The sequence below is a fragment of the Neopelma chrysocephalum genome, unplaced genomic scaffold (genome assembly GCF_003984885.1).
Source record: "Neopelma chrysocephalum unplaced genomic scaffold, ASM398488v2 Primary Assembly neopelma1_97, whole genome shotgun sequence".
Taxonomy (NCBI): domain Eukaryota; kingdom Metazoa; phylum Chordata; class Aves; order Passeriformes; family Pipridae; genus Neopelma; species Neopelma chrysocephalum.
Window position 1 is genome coordinate 5,834,040 of NW_020897760.1, and position 22,837 is coordinate 5,856,876.

The window sequence follows — 22,837 nt, forward strand, 5'->3', positions numbered from 1 at the left end:
TGTGCAAGCCTCAGACATGTAGTTTCCTTTTGTATTGTTATTTTTGAACCAAGTAAATATAAACCTTTGAAAAATTTATAAGGCCTGTAGTTCCAATCCTCATAATTGTAAGAATATCTTGTCAGAACTGAAATGTGAAATGAGTAAGAAAATGTAGGTAGAACTGTATTTAATTTCTCCTTCACGTTCACTCTGAACTGGAGCTTATTTTTTAAAACAAGCTATTGTGAAGTGAAGGTGGTGGCCCAAACACCGCTCAGAAGAAGTTGCAATGAAAACTACAGGCCTGATCTGCTGCACAAAAGTCACTCTTTTTCTTTTTACTAACTTTGATAAGCTTTGGCAGAAGTCCTACTTGAGAAGAAATAAGAAAGAGAAGAAAATGCATATTGACTGGTGTCTTTTGCCTCCTAGATTACCTGCAGTTTTGGGCCCTCTTCAGATCGCTCCGGGTGATGTTTACGCAGAGCTGAAAAATCTTGTCAAAACTTTCCAGTGAGTATTGGTCCTTATTTAGAGATTCTTCTTAATTGATTAATTAAACATGCCAATGAACAATTTGCAGATTTGCCCTTTTCTAGCTGTGTGTTCATGTAGGTAATGTCCCATTCCCTGTGGACTAAGAAGTCAACCCTTTCCCTGCTCCTGACAGTGACTAGGTCACCAGGAGTATTTGTAGATTTTTAAAAACTAGGCCAGTGGTCTCTGGAGGATGATGGTGAGTCTTTTAAAGGTTCTGCTACCTTGTCACCTCCTATTAGGCATGAGTTTCTGAGATCTGTCGCTTTCTTTTGCTCTGGCTCCCTGCAGCTTGGCTAAATGGTTTTAATGTGATTAATAATTGTTACCAGTAACTTCTAGAGTCGGGAAGAAGGTCCAGTTTGACCTGTTCTGTTCCTGATTTTAAAGGGAAGTAGATTTAGTGGGCACTTTTACCGTCACAGAGGAAGCTTCTGCTTCAGTCAGTAGGACTAAACTCAGTATTTGGAAACAGTGAGATAAAGGAGGGAAAACAGAATGGTGGTAACTTCTCTGAATGTTTTTAGGTTTCCTTTGGAACACAACTCTCATAACTTGGACCTAGATCATGTCCTGCATCCTCAAGTGTTGTCAGGAAAAGAACATCAGCAATTGCTAACTGTGTGTACATTGTCACTCTTGAAACGTCGTTCCCACATCCTCAACCTGCGTGAGGTTTACATGTGAATTTTCCAGAACTCATTCATGCAGCATTTGCCACAAGGGATCTGGGCTGGAAGGATGCCACTAAAACACAGATGTCTATATGCAGGATTTCTTACTGTGGAAAATTCTCTCTTCCCTTCTGATGACTCTGATCATGATCTCTTTTATTTAAAAGGATTATTAGTGTTTGAACTTGATTCTGTGATTGGAGTCTTTTAAGTCCTGATTAACCTTTTGTTTTAACAGCAACATTGAAACCAGGGAAGATATTTTTGGTTATATTGAAGCAACATATATATACTGTATAGATACCTGTTATTTGAATAAGATCTTGGTGTCTTAAAACAGTTTTGTTGCTCTGCAGTTTAAATTCTTAATAGTCACTTTAGCTTATGGGTTGATAAAACTGGAAAAACTGCATTTGGTCTCTTTCAGTCTACTTTTGTATGATTGATTATGTAAGAAGGCCTGGAGGTTCTCAAAAGCAGAACTTCTATTTTAAATAATTTTTGCTATTCAAAGACAGTGTGCCCTGAATATAAAATTTTAGAAGTGGTTTATAAAAATAAGACTTGAAGCCAAAATAGACTTCTAAAACGTATATATATGAAACATATATATATATATATTTAAAGAGTGGAACCAAATTAATTTATTTGGGCTTTGATCTCAATACTTAGCTCATGTAGCAATAATTTAGCATATTTTAAAATTCTCCCCTGATCTATTTCTGATCCCTTAGATAACGCTTTGTGAGTTTATTTTTATCTCTTTTTTTTGTTAGGAAGTAAGTTGAAGGTAATAGAAGCAAGGTCTTGGGGCTCTCTTCGTGTGAAGATTCCATATCATTTGCTTAGAATTTCAGGATTTGGGGTGAGGGGTGGTTGAAGGCAAGTTATATAATATATATATCTCCAAAAAATGGAGTTTTATCACTAAAAGTGAAATAACAAAAACAGGAAATAGGGAAGCAATGAAAACCTTTCTCCTTCTTGCATTACTGATATGGAAAGGTCTATTGATACACAAGAGCTCGCTAAGATGAAGGCATAGATTTGAATCTCCAGTTCTGTATGTAGGTTTAAATTTATTTAATATTAGTGCTCTCTCAAGCTTTGGATTTAATGCTTTGGCAGAGAGACTTGGGATAAATTTTAAATGGCATTTGTATTTACAGGGTTTAGAAATTTCTTTGTTAATGTTGTTCACATACTTAATGACTACATAGGAGCACTGATAAATGTTCATGCTTTTTCCTGCTTTTTGTACTGGAAATATTTCAGGCTGAAGAACTTGCCAAAGAGGGTAGTAGAGAAAACACATGGCTGTAGTAGAGCTTAGCTGAAGAAGGGTAAAAGAGCATGTGGTGAACTAAGCAACAACAATTTTCAGCTCCATTGGTTTTTAAAGGAACACTTGCAGTTCAGCCTCCTTTGGGCAGCATTTTATTCAATCACCACTGCTAAGAAACACACTAGAGAGATCTCAAGAGACATTTTAGAATGGTTAGAGCTCTTCCCAAACAAAGTCCCTCAGTGCCTGTAAGCTTTTGTTACAAAAACTGAGATGTAAAATAACTCTCCAGAGTGTGTAAGGGGACTTTGTTAAAAGATCAAGAGAAAATTAGCTACTTATATATAAACTGAGGGGAAATTATTATGTTTGTGTATGTGTGGTTGTTTTTTAAGGCATAATATTTGATATTGAAAATAGATTTTCATCTGTATTTTATGGGTTTTAGGGAAATACATATTTTGCATAATAATGTTGGTGTCCATCTTCTAATCCCCATTGCAGTGTTCCTTTAGTCAAATTGTTCCTTTGAAATTCCAGGAAATGTAATCCAGCTGAGGAAAAGGTGTCAGCTCCAGCATTGCTGAGTTTCTTTTCTATAACTTCAAGTTTGTTGTGGTCTCTCTCCAAGTTCTTTCACAGGGCACTTAGGCAGTGCTTAAATCTGCTGCCACAGCAGGCACTGTTTACAAATCAGGCTATCATTTGCAGTTGATGGTAATTAAATGGGAAGACAACTAAAGAAAAAGAAGTAAAACCAACTGTGTTGTCATTTGTCATTTTGTCATGTTGTCATTTCTGGGTTTACTGGTTTTGTTTACTGGTAACTTTCACTTTGGACTCCCCTGTATTACTACAACTTCCCTATTAGAATCCCCTTCCTTTGCAGGCTGGGTACTAGTCAGTTATTGGGAGGACATTTGGGATGGAATTTTTATGCATCTTACTCTTGAGTCCTTTATCCTGTATCCTCTAAGCTTCTGCTACTTGGATCCATCTGCTCAGTCTGAGCTCCTTCATAGAGTATGAAAACTGCGTGGGTCCTGCTGGGGGGTGGGAGCACTCAGGTCTGGCTGCAGTGTGTCTTGCTGGAGTGAACCACAAGACCCACAAACTAACAACTAAGCGACCCACACAGCTATTTGGGATATCAGACTTTCCTGGCTTACGTCTGCTGCTCTGCAGAGGCCAAGAAATTAGAGACGTTCCATTTTGGAAAGTTGCGTGTTGTTTTCTTTCTTTAGGTAAGCGAGGGAGAATTTAGCCAAACTCTATAACAGAAAATACTCCACTGCAAAACTCAAATCACATACAAAAAGTTTTGTACAGTTTTACGATTTCCACATCATATGCTTATTACAGAAATCTAGAGACCTCTCTTTCATGGATTGTTCTGAAGTAACAGTTTTGGCTAGAGGCAAGACAAAGATTTAATGAACCATTCTTACAGAGGCCCTGCAGTTCCCTGTTTTCTGAAAGCTTTGCTCTTCAGAGGCCTTGGTGTTGACACACAACTTGTTTTTGAAAGTGACTGCCCTTCCACTGCTCCTTGTTATTTAAGGCTTCACACCTGTAGGTTGCTAACTTTACTCTGATCTGCCTGAAATGTGACCTTTTTTTCCAGCTGCACAAGTGTTTTAGGACAAGTATTGTACTGAAAGGTTACTGATTGTGGAAGCCTGACTGTTCATCCAGTCCAGTGACAGTAGGACAGCAGCAGATCCATATTGCTGTATCCTGCTGGTTGTCTGTGTCTTTTCACTACCTCCTTCATAAATAGCATATTGATGGCAATGACTAGTGTTCAGACCTTGCCAATCAATACTAACATTGAATAAGAGTTAATTGACACAAATAACTGCATCTCTCAGTTTGTGTACAAGAATGACACCTTCCTGTGCTCTAATCAATAATAACTCCTTGTAGAGCATTGAAATAAAGCTACTTTCTCTATTTGACAGAGTTTTCCCAAGTGGCCTGGAGCTGTCTCTTTCATTGTGTCTCATCATAGCAGATTAACTGGAATGTTACATATGAATTGCCTGTCAAGATGATTCCATCAGACAGTTCTTGGTACTGTTTATCACTGTCATGAGTGTTGAGTCAAGATGTTAAGCCTTTGTTTTGGCCCTTGCTCTATAGCCAGAAAAATGTAACACTTAACACTTTACCAGGTACAAGCTTTGTTGCCAGATCAATTAGCTATTTCCAATAGTAATTGCTAAACATTAATCTTTTAATAGCAAATATAATCTGTATTTGCCAGAACTGTTGGTTCTAGTTAGATGTGACAATTCCTGCATATGTAGGGCAAAACATTGTTTTGCCTTTCATAATTTAATAAAACTCAGGCTGTTGAGACACTACTTGAGGAATCATTGCTTCAAAATCTTAGTTTGGTTTGAAGATTTGGAGATTTGAGGAGAAAAATAGGATAATATTGTTTTGATATTTACTAATTTATTTTATTAATTTTTAATAGGTTTCTGAAATAGATAAATGCAAACATAAAAGGTCTTATTCATAACTGCATTTTTTATGACCACTTTGAACATAATTTTGGGGAATTAGTTAACAGAATTTGAATTTCAACAATAACAAGTACAAATAGTTCTATTTTCTCAATTTGTAAATTTTTTGCCTTTTTCTTTTTTGGTAACTATATACTTGCCCAAAGTGATTAAAAGGTTTTTTTTAAAAGTAGTCTTACTGGGGAAGAAAACCCTGGATTTGTATTTGTTGCCAAACAGTTAACTTTAAACAAGCTTTTCCCTTCACCAGTGCCTGTAGGAGTGAGTATGAATAACAGGGTATCTTCATTCTGGGTCTGAATTTGTGCAAGGCTTCACAGAAGGGAAACTGAGAGCAAGAAGGAAGCAAACACTGGGAGGCACTTGCCCTTCATTATTTCTGTTGGATGGTGCCATCTGTCGAATAAAATTAATTCAGCTGGCTCTTTTGGGTGCCTGCCCAGCCACTGCTGTGTTTTTAACTGTGACTTTTCCATGAAATTGCATGTCTTGGGTCGTGCCTAAATTCGGCCATAGCAATTCGCACATGAATTGTTGTAGGACAGGTTAGCACTTAACTTAGAGCAGATCTGTTTTATTAGGCAGTTCAGCCAAGGGGGTCAGCTGGTTTCAGTGCAGCAGCACTTTGGTTGCACACCCATGAGGTTCTTGATTCACACCTCATTTATATTTATATGGCTCTTATATTTCCTCTGACTCCCATTGCATAAGTTAGAATTCTGGGTTTCCATTTTAAAAACAAGAATCATCAGAGGATTGGTGCTGGTATCTTATAAAATTCAGTCTGTTTCCACATTAGCTCTCGCAGCAAATCTGGATCCGAAGCCAACAAGAGGGAAACCAAGTGTAAGAAGGTCTGTCTTTTCAGAAACACACGTGCAGTTGCAGAGAATTTCCCAGTGGGACTCACAGCAGCCAGGACTATTTGTGAGCATATTCAAAGAATTAGCTTCTTTTCAGTCTTTCCCATCCCACTTTCATATAGAAAGAAGAGACATATTGGGAATTTTGCAATTCCTCCATTACAGGATGAAAGAAGCCTGAAAGTTGGTGCATTGCTCAGATACAGCTGTAATTGCTTCATTATAACTCAGTGTATTAATGGTAGACTTAAAATTCAGCTGTTAAAATCTGTTTACTTTTACTCTGAAATGTAATGATTTTTTTTTAATTATTTTTCAGGTTAACAAACAGAAATATTATTCACAAAATGCCTGAATGGACTCTAATCGCTATTGTTTTGTTGTCTGTGTAAGTACCTTTTAATGTCAAATATTCTTATATGCAACTGTCTTAACTAGCCTATTGAAACAAGATTTAATCTGCAGATAAAAGAAGCTAAGATTTGTTGAAATTACTGTGGAATCAGGAGAAATATTTTCCTCATGAAAATGAACTAAATTCTCTTGACAAAACAGGATTGTCCAATTTGCAACAAATGTTAAGAATGGGCAATAACTTTTTAACAATAACTGAATGTTACATTAAAAAAAAGAAAAGTTAAGCCTTAGGGGGTTTTAAGGAGGGCTGGTGGGATGAAGGAGTGTAATTCACCCTCTTCCATTTGCTGCTGAGAGACATTCTTCCCTTCTCTGACGTTAGGACAAAATGACGTGTATTGTATTATTTGGATTTGGCATAACTGTCAAGCTTTTGGTTTTTCATTTTACTTCTAATTTCTTAAAAGGTTTCACTTCTATGAGTAAAGTCAAATTATTTCCAAAAAGATATGGTGTGCTTCTAAATACGTTTGTTTAAACATTTTAGCCAACTTCTTTTAGAGGGGAAAGCCTTTTTAGCAACTCCCAAGGAATACTGGGAGCCAGTATTTTATTTTTGTGAGGATTAGCTTGATTGTTCAAGATTATGATATTACAAGGCCACAGTTCCTTGTTGGCTTTGTTTTACTTACTGTAGAATTAAATCCTTTACAAGGATTTTCCTGATGGGAAGCCTGATTTTATTATAGTGTCTTCGAGTAAACTTCTACACAAATGCATGATCTGTAAAAGCAGTATTCATATGCATCGAGTTCCTTAATTTGTATTTTGCAAATTCAGGTACATTTCTGAGGTTAAAGACACAAACTTTGCAGTGTGTTAAACAAACACAAATTTGTATTAAATATTTAATATTAGTTCACCTTTTAAGAAATCACTGGTGGTTTCACACCACCGGTGTCGGACACTGCCTTTCAGTAGGGTTAAATCATCAAGCAATCTTTGTATGTCTTGAGCTTAAATTACAAGATTGCAAAAATCTTTATTCCAGAGCCTGTTTATTACTGCGCTGCTGCTGCTGCTTCTTTTGGGCTTCCTGGGTCACTGGAGCCTGTAGGACAGAGAAGTGTTTACAGACATTCACAGGTCAAGAAGTATTGTGGGCCAGCCTCAGAGCATCCCCACCACTGCACTTACTTTCCTTGATATTACTTCAGTCTGACACATTGTTCTGGCTTTACTGTCCCAAGGAAGACTGTACCAGCAGGCATTAGAGCAGGCTTCAACGAGCCTTACATCTGTGTCACCCAGCCAGATACCGCTCAAATGATTCATTAAATCAGAACACAGAAAGTAACTTTACTTGAATGCCTCGGCATAAATTTTTTATCAACTATAAGAACAAATCTTTTGTCATTTTTACTATATATTCTTATGGTTGAATTGTTAATTTGTGAAACAGATCTTATGAATTTTTCAAGTAGTTTCCGTATAGTTAAGGAAATGGTGACACTTTTTGATCAGAAGTTAAAGTATGTTGCTGGTCTCTGCATATGATGAGCTCTAAATGTTTACATAACTAATGATTGTTTTACAGATGCTTTAAAATGTTATACAAGTAGTAGGCAGTCTTGGTAACAATCAGTGTAAGCAGAGAACCAAGTCTCTTTTTACTTTTGCTTTCTAAGGGTCTACCCCTAAACAAATGAATTATATTTGATGATAAAGTACAGTAGACTTTATTTCTAATATTATTTTAGTGAAATAATTAATAAAACCTCTGTTGACTTCCCCTTATTGTAAGGTTCTTGCAAGCTCATGATCTTGAGATTTTGAACAACTTCTCTCAGGTGCCTCTTAGGAGAGGATGTAGAAGAATGTAGGTGGGTTAGAACGAGTGATAAGATTCCTCTAACAAGATGACACGTGTTGCATCATTTCCAGAAAGATTAAAGCAGAACACGTAATTATTTGGGAATTCTAATAAAACTTCAATATTTAGTGGAAGCCACTTTCCCCTTTAGGGGAAGGCTACTGAGGACCTGGGCAGCCCCTCACATACAGATCGTCATGTTGTGGCCTTTTCTCTCCTCCTGCAGTCTGCCAAGGAACCTGTCATATATTACTAATATTTCTCATAAAAAGAAGAGCGCCCTGTTAAGTCTTCTGCTTTAGCTGTACTGAGAGATTACGCACATGGTAGCACATGTAATGTCATTTATATCATGGAGTTGTTTGGGGCCTGGGTCAGAGTGGGTCTTTATAAGCTCCAGTCCTGTTTTGACAGTATTTATTCACAGGTCTTTTCCTGGTTTCAAACATAGGACGACCATTTTACTCCCAATACTAAACAGCATAAACTACACCCTGGAAGAGGATAATACTTCCTCTTTCCAGGTGGGTGGCAAACCATATCACAAGTACCCCAGGGCGCAGGGAACAGAGATTACAGAAGGCAGAGTGAACATGGCTTTCAAGGTATACCTCAAAAAAACTTATGAAGACTTCAAGTATTTTTTGTTTTGTATGGAAGGGGGCAGGGTTGTTTTGTTTCAAGTAGCAACTGTTGGACTTTGCTTGCACCCCATTTTGTGCATCAGGGTTGTGGCTCACCACTTCCTTCTCAGGTATGGCTAGAGCGTGCTGGGGACTTGGTGTACTTAACTCCACAGTGCAGTCTCAGAGTGCCCCGACCCTTTTTGTGATAAGCTGCTGGACAGAATAACTGTTGTCATTGCTACTGTATTGAATTCAAGTGTCATCAGTGCTTTATAATTGTATTATGGTGTGACAGTGCTGTCCTCTCTTCACACAAGTGTGCATATTAACTCTTTGTAGGATACAGCAAGATGGACAGTCATAACGCCGAATTTTGGTGCTTAAATTAGAACCTGGGCTCACTATAGTCTGCTGGTCCTTGAGAAGCTGTTAAAAGTACTTATGTGCCCTTGAGTCTACTGACTATTAAGGAAAGCTGGGTTTCTCATCCATTGCTCTGAAATGAAGTGCCTGAAATGGGACAGTGTGACTGTTGTGACTGTATGTCTCAAAGTATAAAATGTTGGAGGACGCAGCAGTGGAGTATTTCATGTTCCTAGTGAGCAGTTGGATTTATTCAATCAAATTATTGTATAAAATATGAACAGCCAGTCTCAGCCTTTATTGAAAATCTAGCCTGAGGCACTCCTATGACCAGCACATTCAGTAATGCTGAATTGACCTTCTTAGAGTACACTTTGACAGCCAGAGAATTATGTTCAAACAATTGCATTCATGCCTGTCATGGAGTGGGTGACTCTTAAAAATTATCTATAGATCAAATTTCTTATTTATTGTAATTTGTAGTAAATTTGGCATTGGTAGATTCCTATTTCTTCCTGTTGCAATTTTTAATATGTTAAACAGAATTTTCTGTTCTAGTAATAGCTGCTTTATAAGGTACTGTAAACCAGAATGCAGAAGTTGCATCTTTTTCCCCCAAAGAACGTTGCAAGAAAGCAAATGAAGCAGATAAATAGATACAAATACAGTAGTTCAAGAAAGAATGGAGAAGGCAATGTGAAGATTGGTTGCTGTACAAGCATGGGCACTTTCTGTTTTTAGTGTATACCCCTGGCACAGACTAATGGAAAGCTTTCAAGATATTTTCAGGAAATGTCTGCTTTCATCTTACTTATCTGAGCTGTCTGGTTCCAGTGAACTGTGGTCAGCTTCATCTACAAAGCCCATGCAAGAGGTTCCCCCGCTAAAAGCTTTGAAGCATTTCAAAATGTTCTGGGATTAGTTTATAAGCATTCGGCTGCAGTATTTAAACAAACTCAAAATGACCATGATCACTAAACAAAAGCCATCATTATATGAGTGCAGCCACTTTAGATAAATGTGTCATGTGGAGATGTACTCTAGAGGTTTACTCTCTTGGAGATAACAGTTCAGGAACTGGAGAATCTTGGGTTCAAGTATGTGTTTTTACTTCTTTGCACACGAGAGCACATCTATTGCTCAAGGCTAACATTTCTAAATTATTTTAAGAGGAATTCAGATTTTTGTGATAACACTACTGTGTTCTTATCTGAAAGTGTCTGAATGTTTGAAATGTACAAATCTAATGTACAAATACATATAGGATGTGAATCAGACTTGTATGTGGTTTCTGTAGGAAAGAGTCACTCTGCGAGTCAGCTGGATGATCTTTTATTTAGCACATTTGATGATGGAAGTTTGGTTCCAGGTTTCAGCTGAGAAAAATCATTTATTATTAAGCTAGAAATAGAATTATTTACCATTTTGAAACAGAGCTTGCAGGACCAAGAATCCAAAAAGTCTTTTTATAAAAACATTTGAATGCAGTTACAGTGTTGTCTCTATCTGCAGAGTTATATTATTGTGTAAAATAAAGGCAAGTTTGTCTTAACGTGTTAGAAAATTTTAAAAATACCTTCTTCCCTTTTTCTCTGTTAGTTTTAGGATGTCATTTGGTAAGTGTGAGCTCAAATTGGTTTTCTGTTAAGCAATTCTTAATTCTGCTAAGCAGTTCTATCAAGCTTGCTTACTCATCAGCACTTTCTAAGCAAACTCAAAGCTGCTCATTTGGCAGATTGTGGACATGGTCAGTATTATCTTAGTTCTTCCTAGCATGTTCCAGTAATATTTAGGAAACATACATGGAACAGTATTGTAAGGGATTTCAGGGTTGTTAATTGGGATATTAATCAGTGCCAACTTTGAAGTAATTTAATATCTTCATCATTCATAAGGTAGAAAATAGATGGAGAAACCTTAGCAGTTTCCAAGGAGATGTTTCTCCTAACACAAAAAAGCCCCACTGTTGTGTAGTGCTGTTGTGCAGGAAGTGACCCTGGATTTCATTGCAGCCCATACAGCTACAGTCGTTTTTCCATTCTGGTAGCCTTCTGATTGGCAGATTTGGATGTGCTGTGTAACTTTGGTGTTTGCCCAGCACAAATTCTCTGAGGTGAGTCCGGGATAATTAGTTCCTCTTAACAGTGGCTTCATCAGCAGGAGTGGAGCCATAGCACACACTGTCTCCTGGACTTCTGCTACATAGAGTTAGGAGGGTTGGCTCAGAAAGCTGCTGCCTCTGCACCTGCCAGTTTTGTTGCCCAGTGCAAGGGAAGAGCAAGGCCATGGCTTTCTGCCAAGTGTCTTGGAAATACCTCCAAGAGATAGAAATCTGCCTGTTCCCAGCAGCTGTATGTGTGGGCATTCAGACTGACATCTGCAACCGTGCAGAGCTAGTGTGCAAAGTGCATCACCAGCTATAAATTGTCCTTTGTGGTGGTGTTCTGATGAATCTTCTTTTGTTAGAATGTAGAGATGTGGAACATCATTTTGGATCTTCTGTTTTAGTCACCGTTGGCAAGATTACATTCCAAATATACTTGTGAATTAAGAATATGATAGTAGGGAAAGTACTTTGCCACTTCATTTTTGCCTTTCATGTGAATAAGTGAGATTTTTGTTGCCACTTGTGTTTCAAGCCTCTGAAAGGTAGCATGCTAGATTTTGGAAGTCTGGTTCATCATCTTGACTCACTGGGGAGCTGACTTGGTCAGTGGGAGTTCATGTCCTATTGAACTTTATGCCACAACTGTGATAAAGCAGATGGAAAAAAGCCCAGAGAGAGTACTGTTTTAAAGTGATGTTTCTCTAAAAGGTTTATGTTAGAAGAATTCTATTGTAATGTCATATTTTTCCTCCTTCTATAATAGGCGCATACAGCTTTGTCCATTGGAAGTCGTTATCGTGCAGAATAAGTAATATAGTAATAGTAATATAGACAGCTCTGAACTAATGCTGCCAGTGAGCCATCAGTAACTCACACTGTTAACAGCTTCCCTAAATTTAGCTTTAAACTAAATGTATTTTAACTTCATCCACTGGGCAAACTGAACTGTTCATTTTGCAACTGAATCCTGAAGCTGTAGCCCTATGAAAATATACTTGCTTATTAATAATTAATCTTAATACATTCAATGTAAACATTTTTTTTTATCATGAAACATTACCCATCTGTTAAAAGAAAAACATTACTTTGACACACGTTTGCATCTTTTATATTCAGAGTTTTAATTTTATCTTAGTTAACTTTGTAAAGAACAGCCTGCATTAGTGGGGATATGACATATAAGCAGTGGTTTTGGCGTACAGGAAACTTCATTGTAAGACAAAAATCAGCGTTAATTTGGCTTGTTTCTGAACCAAAAAAAAAGTAGAAGTGGACATCACTGGAAAGGCTACTACAGCTTCCCGGCATGTGATCCTCAGGTATTTTGTACCAGCAGAATTTTTTGCATGGATTCTGGATTTATTTGTTTGGTTCCATGCAGATAGTCATAGTGGTACCTCTCGTAGGCTGAATGGTGTGTCCTCTTCTTCTTTAGCACAGAAATAAATTGTGCCCAAGGTAGAAGTATTGTATTCCGTAACTCTTCTGGAACCACTATAAGAGAAAAATTTTGTTTGTAAAAAGTCCCTGTGAAAGAGCAGTATTGTTTGAAGAGCTAATCATTTCTCTCTTATGCTGCTTGATGTAGATTATGGAATGTAAAACCTTGTAACAATAAACAGTAAGACAGGCTGTCTCGAAAGGCATTATTTCATTCCAGAGATTCTAGTTTCCTTTGTTATATTGCTGTTGAACATGTCAGACCTGACATAGCAGACAATTTTTTTGCCTAACTTACATTAAGTGTGTAATGGTTTTTAAGGAGGAAGAATCCTAAAAGTGATTAAAAACCATGAGGACTTTAAAAACCTTTATGAATGAATTATGTCTTAGAAAACAGAAATAGTTGAATAGTTGAATAGTTGAAAGCTGTTGTAATTTGCTTGGATCAACAGTGGTCCACAACCTACCTGAAGACCCACATATCGAAGGTCTGTGTCAGTTGGGGGAAATAGAGACATGCATTTTATTTACTTTCATATCAAGAATGTTATATTGGAGAACATTGGTGGTCCTATAATATTCTACAGTGACCAGGAATAAACTAAAAATTACTCAGAGGCATGAAAATTTGGAGGGGAGAGGAGATTAACTCAGAGAGGAGGCAAATTATTTTTATGTGATAATTGATAGTGGGCAGTACAATGATGAACTGGAGACCTGGTTTTGTGTCCTAATACTGTAAGAATCAAATGCAAAGGCAGTTCATACTACTTCTCATTATTTCTCATGTTACTTTTTGAGATATAAAAACATTTTGACACTCAGTGACACTCATCCAGTCTCGCAATTAAGTTCTGACCTGAAGTGGGATCTTAACAGTGAAGGCAAAAATGTACAGTATTTTCTGAAATGTTTTCCTTTCCTATTTATGAAAGCAGAAAATACAGCTTCTTTGGGGAAGGAAGGAAATACGTGTCACTGAGAAGAAGATGATGCATGAAGTGTTTCTCTAGGCAATGGGCTATGAGAACGTTCTCAGAATTCACAGACAATCCAAGCTAGCGAGTTTAGCATCAGGGCAGGTGGCTGTTTTTGACACAATGTGAATAATTAAAATAAATAATTGGGATAAGAAGACTGCAACCATCAATTAACCCAAATGTTGTATAAATATAAAATAACTATAGCCTCATAAAATTTTGCGTGAAACAATACAAAGAAACTAGAACAGTCACATCCACAGCAGTACATGTTCTTCTCTTCCAATTCCTCCTGAAAAGTAAAAGTGTGCTTTAACTGGCTGGTAGCAAACACAGCTAACCAGTGTGTGGGAGCTTAGTCCAGAAACTGCAAAGTGTATATGGATAATTACAGACTATTCAGTGCAAAACCAGCATAAGTGCAAAAGCTGTACAGGTGCTTGGTTGTTTAGAGGCTTGAGATCTCAGCAGGTTTCATTTCACTTTGTGTACCACACTTACAGCCTGCATTCCACAAAGTGCCTATATCACTCTCTCTCTTCCACCTTCTGTCCATCTGAACATCTTAACACACTGAATAGATTTCATTCATCATAAAACTCAGTACTTCTGAGATGAGGTGTTTGGGTTTTTAAAAAGTTAACGAATAGTTGAGGTTCATCTGGCTCTTTGTATTTGTTCCCAACCTCATCACGTATTCTGCTGCTTTTAGGTGTATGTTTAGGTCAATGTACTTTCACAAGTCAATGTTACTAGTACTCATCTGCTGTAGATATGGTAAGATTGAGATTAAGCGTAGAAAAGTGACTTACTAGGAATCATCAAGTCAGGAATAGATTTGGAAATAATTAAACAGGAAAAGAGTTTGGGGTTTTCTGGTTTTGGTTTGTTTGGTTTTTTTTTAAACCTACTGTGTGCTGATGTGTCTGGGAAAAGATGCTTAAGAATCTGTAACTTCTGGGGATTTCTAAGAATCTCATTTTGAGAGGTCCAAAACCACGCTGGCATTTGTTTTCAAAACTGGGAAGGGCAAGTAGAGAAATATTGAGGTCATTATGTTTAACTTGTGAATAAAAAATAATTTAGACACAGTGGAAGCAAGTCTATTCCTAGCATGTCTCTTTACTCAGCTGCATTGTTCCAGGTGTTTGATCTGTATCCTGGACTGTAATCAAGTTACAATGTTAGAAACTTGTGAAACCAAACTATGATCAACTTTACGATCATTGTTTCCCTAGTAACTGAGAACAGGTGAGTACATTGTATAAAGTCAAGTATTGACATTGTTTACCTAAGCATATTGCATTGTAGCTGTTTTAACTGTAGCTCACTATATTTTATTTTTTCTTTTTTGAAATTTTTTTTTTTACATATCACTGAGATAATGAATTGATAGGAATAGAATACCCATATGTGGAAGCAAAAAAACTGAGCAGTTGCAAAAGTGAAAGTATATTAAACAATGTTTAATTCATACAATGTACCATGTTTGAATATAAAAACATCTTTTAGATATTAAATTGTCCCACTTTATGTGCACAATAATTTATAAAACAGTGTGTATTTTACAAAGTACTTAAAAGGTTCAGGCTCTCAGAAGCTTGCATTTTAGCATTCTTTAATCGGAGACTTATACCTGTCCTTAATTTCATGTAACTAAATACTTCAGTGGCATATATTCCAGTACTTGAGAAGTGTCACAGGAAAACTTTGTGGAACATAAAAAAAAGGAAAAGAAGACTGAGAAGGCTGAAAGGATCAATTTTAAAATGAATTTTAAAGATACTAAATTTAAAATTTTGACTAAGTTAAAGAAGAGGGGGAAATGGGAACAAATGATCAGACTGAGAAGTACCTTTGGTCTGTCAGGTGGTTAGCAGGAAACAGACTTCAAATAAATGGAACTCTTTAAACAAAGCCTGTCCTTGAAATGTGTACCTAAGAAACTTAGATTTGTTAGAGAGAAACAGCTGATAGTGATTTCTTCTGGGTTGAAATTGTGAACTCTTTTTTGCCTTGGCATTATGATGACAAGTCAGCTAAACTGAAACTTCTTGGAACAAATCTCTTTATGAATGCAAGTTCTTTAAATGGGATGCAGTATTATAAACGTTCTAATCCTTTGTGTCTGTGACCTGATGTTGTAGTCATAATTTGGAATATGGTAATATAGATATGGGTACCTACTCCATTTGTTTTTTAGAAAATCATCCTGCAGTCATATCTGTTAATACAAAATGGTGAAACAGAGTCTGATCCAGCTAAACTTTGTAGAAGAGAATTCTGGATAAGAAACCATAGATGTCTTGGAGCTGATTTTGGTGCTTCCTTAGTCCTCTCAAGGTCTTTCTAATCCACTGTTAAAGAAACCTGGAAATGCTATTTGGCATATAATTAGCCAAGTAATTGTTTTTTGCCCAACTTATATGATATTTCTGTTGATGGCAATCCTGGTAGTCATTTAAAAATAAGTAAGTCTTTGAAAATAGAGTTCCTAAATATCACTCTATCAGGAGGCAAATAGAAGCATTACATATTATTACTGGGACTTTAAAGGCGTCATGGGTCCTGGAATTTTGGTCACTGGCATGACAGCAAAATATTTCCAGAGTGTTGGCTGTCATCTTTCTCATTACACAGGCTAAGCCTGGGTTAAAAACAGCGATCTCTGACTACTTAAGCCAACTGCTTAGTGTTACAGGTTCAGCATAATGCTGGCAAATGCTTGTAGGGAACGTGACATCATTTTCCACCTGCTGAATGTTCTGAAATGTGTAGTTCCTTTCCTGGACAAGTGCCAAGGGAACTGACTTTGTTCTGTGTGTGCATATATAAGGTCACCACACTTGCTTGGAAAGAACATTATAGGAGTGATACTGTGTGGGGGAAAAAAAAACAGTTGATGCTTGCAATTGCAGAGACTAAAATAGTTGTACAAAGCAATCAAGTTCTAAATTTTCTCTCAGCTGAATAGAAATTGTTGCTATTGTGTTTGTGCTACTGGTCACTCACAAGGAGCTGAAATACAGGAGTAGTGAGAAATGCCATTTGCTAGTTACTTTCCGAGAAGAATTGTGTTGTATAATTAATTATGTTGTGGTAAAATAGTATGAGTTACATTAACTGAAAGTTTCAGATGTTTATCTAATTTTTGAGACATTTTAAATTTTTTTTGTAGTTATTTATATAGAGAGTGTACATTTGAAGGCATGTTGCCTTCAAGTATACAATGTACAGATCTGACACAAATAGCACTAAATGGCTGTACTGAATTGTCACACCATGTATGTGTCACTGTGGTTTCCTTGAACACGTTATTGATTTTAAGACTTATCTTGAGTGTTCATTTGCATGAGACTTTTACTTTGCCTGTAAAATTAATTACTGACCTAATGACGAAAATAGAAATTTCTTTTATATATGGGAAAGTTTTTTATTTGTCCTACCTTGAAAGTCAAGGGTCATTTATTTTACAGAAGTTAATATTTTGAGGACAATTTAGTAGATTTTTTTTTTCCTTTTCTGTATCTTGTTGTATCAATGCAACATTATTATAAAATTTTTTCATTGCAGGACCTTTGTAGTTACACAGCTGGCTATTACAAATAACAACTGGCAGCTGATGGAGTAATCCGTAACTTTCAAGGGAGAGGAAGAAAGTGGCATAAACAATATATCCTACTACTCATGCAAATAGCTTGTTTGTTAGGTTAAAAAATTACAAAGATCCAGAACATTTGCATTTTATTAACTCCATTTTAAAGGAACGGTTTCTGTACCTGATGAGGTAGCTATAAGCCTATTGCCTCAACTCTTCTCCCCTGCACAGTACAGTTAAAACATTGAAGTGCCTTCAAAAAATGTCCTTATGCAGTTTAATGGAAAAACAATAACTGGACTCTCTTATGAAGGGAAAGACATAAAACAAGCTCTCATATGGTATGTTAGGGTAGAACTTGAAAAGTATTTTGCAAATGTTCACTCGGCCTCCAAAGCCCACGTGAACATGATGTGACTGGAGGGAACTGCTGCACAGTCTGTCCCCAAGGGCCTGGCCCTGAGCACCATCCCAGAGAGCTGTGGGGTGTGGGCTGGTGCTGTGGGGTGTGGGCTGGTGTGGCTTCGGGTTCAGTCTCAGACTGTTCTCTGAGCTGCGAGTTGCCTGTTTGGATACACAAAACTCACTGGGGCAGGGGGGAAGGGAAAGAAAGAAGAGCAAGTTATTGTCTCTTTTTTAGTTGTTAGCAAGCGCTCCTATCAAGTAGTTAGATAAACCCTTGTTACTGTAGGAATGCTTTCCTTTTACTGTTAGTTGTATCCATCTGGCTACACCACAAATAAAGTTTTGGCCCCATTTGGAAGTTGACTTGTGTCTGGACACCAACTATATGAAAAATGTGTGTGGAAAGTGAAATTTAAATGAAGAAAATATATATTTTATGTAAGTATATGCATAAACATGTATCAAAGATCATTTTTATTGAACGGACTTTTAGAAGCTGCATAGGAAAAAAATGAAGATAGTGGAAACAATTAACAAAGTTAACTTTTGAATGAACCTTAATTTTTGCCATATACTTGGATTATGTAGGAATTCCAGTTGTTGATTTTGAATCAATGTTTTTAGCATTGATTTGAGTGTAGTGGACAAAAATTTTAAACTATGAATAATTTAGTTTCTGTTGCCATTGGAGAATTAAAGTGCCTGTGCTGGATTCTGTGGACAAGTCAGTACACAATAATGAAAGGAAGTTAAATAATAAATAAAACATAAGTTGCACTTCAGTTACAAAATTCTTATCTCTATGATGAGAATAGGATCTTCAGGCTACATTTAAAACTAGACCAGAAAAGGCTTTTTTATCTCAGTAAGAAAATATGTTTATTTCTGCCAGTTGTTATCATTCGACACCATGGACTTTAGAGTGTTTTATCTTTTATTAAGAGAATATAATACAGGAATAAATTGGGGGAGATTAAAGAAAACTGCCCCTGAATACTGATTTCCTCTTTGACCCATTGGATATGGTAACAAAAGGCCCCAGATTAGAAGGTGCTTAAATTTCAGAGTTGCAAATGACACTGATCATAATTACTTTTTGTCCGTCCCAGTATAGTTTAATTTAAAAAGCTTAATTCCTAAGATGTATTTAAATACTTCTGCATCTTGTTTGTAAGTTAGATGCTTCCAGTTCAAGCTTGTCTGTCAAATATTAATGTGTTCTAATGGAAAATGTTCACTCTAGAGACAGTCTTTTGCTTTTAACAGTTTGGGGTTTTTTAATGTTGAGATTTTTCAATGATGCTCAAACTAAAGTTATTAGAAACAAGTGGGGTTTTTTTCACTGAAACTGTGAACGTAACTGCTAAGTTGAGGCTGTCGTATTTTCTAATTTCTGAGCATGTGTTAAAACAGTGTCAGTTGTAACCACTTAATTATAACAAAGTTTATAATTTTTTTAAGCTCCCTGGTGTTGCATCTTTAACTTACAGCTACACTCACATGCTTCAGATCAGCCCTCTGTCTGATAGTAACTCTGGCCTGAGGGATGCACCATTCTTTAAGGTCTGTGGAAATCCTGCTGTGATTTAAGATACGTTACCAACAAAATTGCTGTCTCTAGACAAACATACTCTATCCAGTGAGATACTGGAAGTGAGAGACTCTACCTCTAAGCAGGCAGTCAATGTATTGTGAAAAACATTCAAAATTACAGTGATGCTTTGACTTACTCTGTCAAAATGTCTGAGTGTCTTTGGGCAGGGATTCATGAAATGGATAAACACAGCAAGTGTTTGCGTTCACTCCATCAAGTGAAGCACTGCTCTAAGTGGTACATGGCAACACTACAGTTGTATGTACAGGCAGATGGTCTACGAGCTGCAGTGCACATCTCTTTCAATGAGTTTTATTGCTGATGTGTAACACGTGTTGTATTGACTCTGTCTGGCCATTTGTCTTAAACAAAACAATTGCTTTATACCTTGTAGAAGCAATTGGAGACAATTTCCTTAGTGATTTCAACTCAAAATACAGAGCTGGGAAGAAGAGTATGTTAATGGTAAATCTGAAAAGCAGTTGATATATAGGTAATACTGTCCCAAATGTTTATAAAAAAATATGTAGAGGGAGAAAGCTGGAAGTCTTGTGGATTGATGGCCTTTTAACTTAAGCCTTCTAAGTATCAATTAATTATTCACAAAGATGGGCTGTCCTACTTTCATGACTTTGTTTTTTCAAATCTGGTATTGAGTCATAATAGCCATGCAAGTGTGAGTTTTGAATAGAAATTTGACAGATTTCCAAATTAATTTCCATTTTCTGTGACCCACATGATGGTACTATTCCCTGCTTTTGAATTACAGACTTAGATTTCAATAAGCTGCTCTGCTTTCAGAGCCATTTGATCACACACACAAAAAAGCGTGGGATTGCTAGTCAGTCCTTACCAAGTCCCAGAAACACACTTTGATGTTTAACTTTCCATTAAAATGTTTTTCATTTGTGTCTGAATATTGGCAGACTTTTAGTATAAAGAGTTTTTCTATTCAGACAGGATTCTATTTAATGCTTTATTGTAGTAGCTGTCAGGTAATGATCCCTGGCACTCCACAGAGTGTCTCCTGCACAGTTTGGTTTCATCATGTGTTTCTCCTGGCTCGGTCCTTGTCAGCAATGTGATGTGACTTTGTCATAGCAATGGAGCAAAAGTGCTTCAGAGTCGTGCTAATGGTGCATTGCTGGAATGGCTGATTGATCTCCCAGAATCTTTAACAGCTGTGGTGAATCACCTGAAATGATGGTGGAGGCTTGTAAGCACTTTTTGTTAAGTGTACACAGTACATGTTACCAGATCTTCGGCTGACATGCTTGCACCGAGTGAGAGCAATAGATGGCTCATAGCCATAGTCCGATTTGTAACTGTCCAAACAGAGCAAAAAATGCATTGGTCTTCCTTTCAGGTAGGGACCTGTTGCAAGAGTCTATTGATGGCACCTCGATCAGAGGCTTGTTGGCACCCTTGTAGCACATATGAAGTAATCTGTGCCTCTGTGTGTGTTTTTGTTGGGAAAGGGGAAAAAATTGCTGCCTATATTTGCTGCCAGATCCTCCTTCATTTCCATGTTCTGAAACAAGTGTTCAGGAGACTTCGTGATCCTTCATTAGTTCAACTCCATCATTCTGATAGAAGAGTAGTTACCAGTCATCCTGGTTATGATGATCTTAAAAATATACTTGTCAAATGTTTTTGTAAGGCAAGTAATTCACAGAAAGCTTGGGTCTTGAGTTGAAGCACTGAAACTATGTAAACATTTTGCGGTAGCCAGATGTCATTTAATAGCTTGATGATAATTGCTTGGTCTTCACATGAATCTCACTTTTGTGGTTTTTTTCTTGAACATATAACATATGTGGAATAGCCAGCAAATACAAATTTTATCAATCAGATATAGTTTGACATTTTTAACACTTTTTAATCTTTACAAATACCTGTTTACCATATGGTGTAAGTGGGTGTGCAGGAAACGACACTTTCATCAACTCTGATATACTACTTTTCCATGAGCTGAGCATGAACATTTCCTTTTAACGGGTGTGCTGAAGGCGAGCCTTTGAAGAATGAGTGTATGATTTTGGACTGTAACATTTATATTTGTGTAATTCTGTAGGTGGTTATTTTAAAATCACTTCATCTTTTAGCTTTTCTTATTTTTACTTTATTCACAAAAGTTTGTTCCAGATGAGTGTTGCAATATGTGAAAGAAGTAACAGAAAAGCAAAATTTATATTTTTCTTTTCATTGTTGCAGAACCGAGTTGTTGTTTTTATTGTGGTCCAGAGTATCCCATTTCCTGTTTACATTCTGTGTCTTTTGAAGATGCTGCAGAGTTTCAAGGGAATTCTATGATCTTTGAACTGAAATCCTGTGTATCATTAAATTGAATTAGTCGTGATAGTTTCTTCAGAGATAGGGTCATAGTAGCTTTCAGTGACTTGAAGATACTGATCCCAAATGCTGTTCTGGCTTGTTTGCATACAATTAAGGTTTAATTCAGTTAAACAGCCCCTCAATGCTCTGTTGTGCAGTATCTCAAATATACATTGGACCAGAGCACTTAGAGCATGTGACTTACCTCTGGATGCAAATAAGCAGCTTGTGCTTGCTCCTCTTGCAGACAAAAGCTTCTGCTTCTGCTCCAACATCCACTTAAAAGTAGAAAAGTACTCAACAATAACTGCTTTTCAAATTACAAGTTAGGCCAAAAGGACAGTTTTCCAAGATTAAAGTGTTTGCTCATATATTCATAAATGTTTAACACGTTGTCCCATAAAGATGCAACTTTTAACTAATTGCTAGAAACTTGCACATGCCTCTCTGAAATTACTTGTTGATTTAGTCTCTTGCTTATCAGATAATTAGTGACTTAATTAGTTTTTAAACAAAGCTCAGGTAAGGAAAAAATTGATCCACAGCTAAAATGTCTTTTTTTTAACTTCCCTTTCTCAATATTTAATGCCTGGTAATTTCTCTAACAATATCAATACCTTTTTCTTTCTTTCTTGGTGTGAGCTATAGTGGCTATTCCTTAAACAGTGTCTTAAACAGGGTTTGACGTTTAGGATATGTTTGTAATTCATGAAACTATGTGATACTACAAACTGCAGTACAAAAAAAAGTGTGAGCTTCATTGTATAAAGATTTTAGTTTCAGAGTATTACTTAAAGCTGCACAAATTTTCTCCTCTTTTTGAAAAATAATGTCCTTGTTAACGTCCTCTTAAACCCACAGCAGGAGTAAGAAAATTCAGATAAAAATACATGTGAATCTACATCATTGCCAAGGGAGTGGTTGACAATGCTGCAGCTGCCTGGCACCAGCACTCAGGAAGTCATGACTTTCTGCCACCAGTTCTTTTTCATATACAATCTACTTAATTCTAAGAAGGGTGAATTGAAGACTAGTAATAATGCATCTCTGGGTCTTTCTCTCACTATCCTTGTCTCCAAACTAACACTCTGAAATGGTTACTCTATCCTCCATCAGCACTTCCTCTGCTCCCCTGCTGACAAAGTGTCATAATGCAAAAACCAACCTCCAACCTGTGAGCAGGGGCTCTGTGCTACCAGCTCTGTTCTAACTGACCGACCTCTCAATTAAACTGCTTTAAGGTACAGAGCGTCAAAACTAAGAAATCAGATTGCTCTGATTACTC

The 22,837-nt window shown here is 36.8% G+C and overlaps 1 protein-coding gene and 1 long non-coding RNA gene across 4 annotated transcripts in view; one reads left to right on the forward strand and one right to left on the reverse strand.

Moving 5' to 3' along the window:
• The window catches only part of RPAP2 (RNA polymerase II associated protein 2), a 34,080-nt gene that overhangs the window by 9,238 nt on the left and 2,005 nt on the right, over window positions 1-22,837 (forward strand). For all 3 annotated transcript variants that reach the window (XM_027694295.1, XM_027694296.1, XM_027694297.1), the window contains 2 exons: window positions 415-495; window positions 6,192-6,260. In XM_027694295.1, coding sequence (XP_027550096.1) covers window positions 415-495; window positions 6,192-6,260 — 150 coding nt within the window. The remainder of the gene's footprint in view (window positions 1-414; window positions 496-6,191; window positions 6,261-22,837) is intronic.
• Window positions 20,287-22,837, reverse strand: part of LOC113972839 — a 28,333-nt gene continuing 25,782 nt past the window's right edge. The window contains exon 4 of the long non-coding RNA XR_003536032.1: window positions 20,287-21,830. This is a non-coding gene — a long non-coding RNA (uncharacterized LOC113972839). The remainder of the gene's footprint in view (window positions 21,831-22,837) is intronic.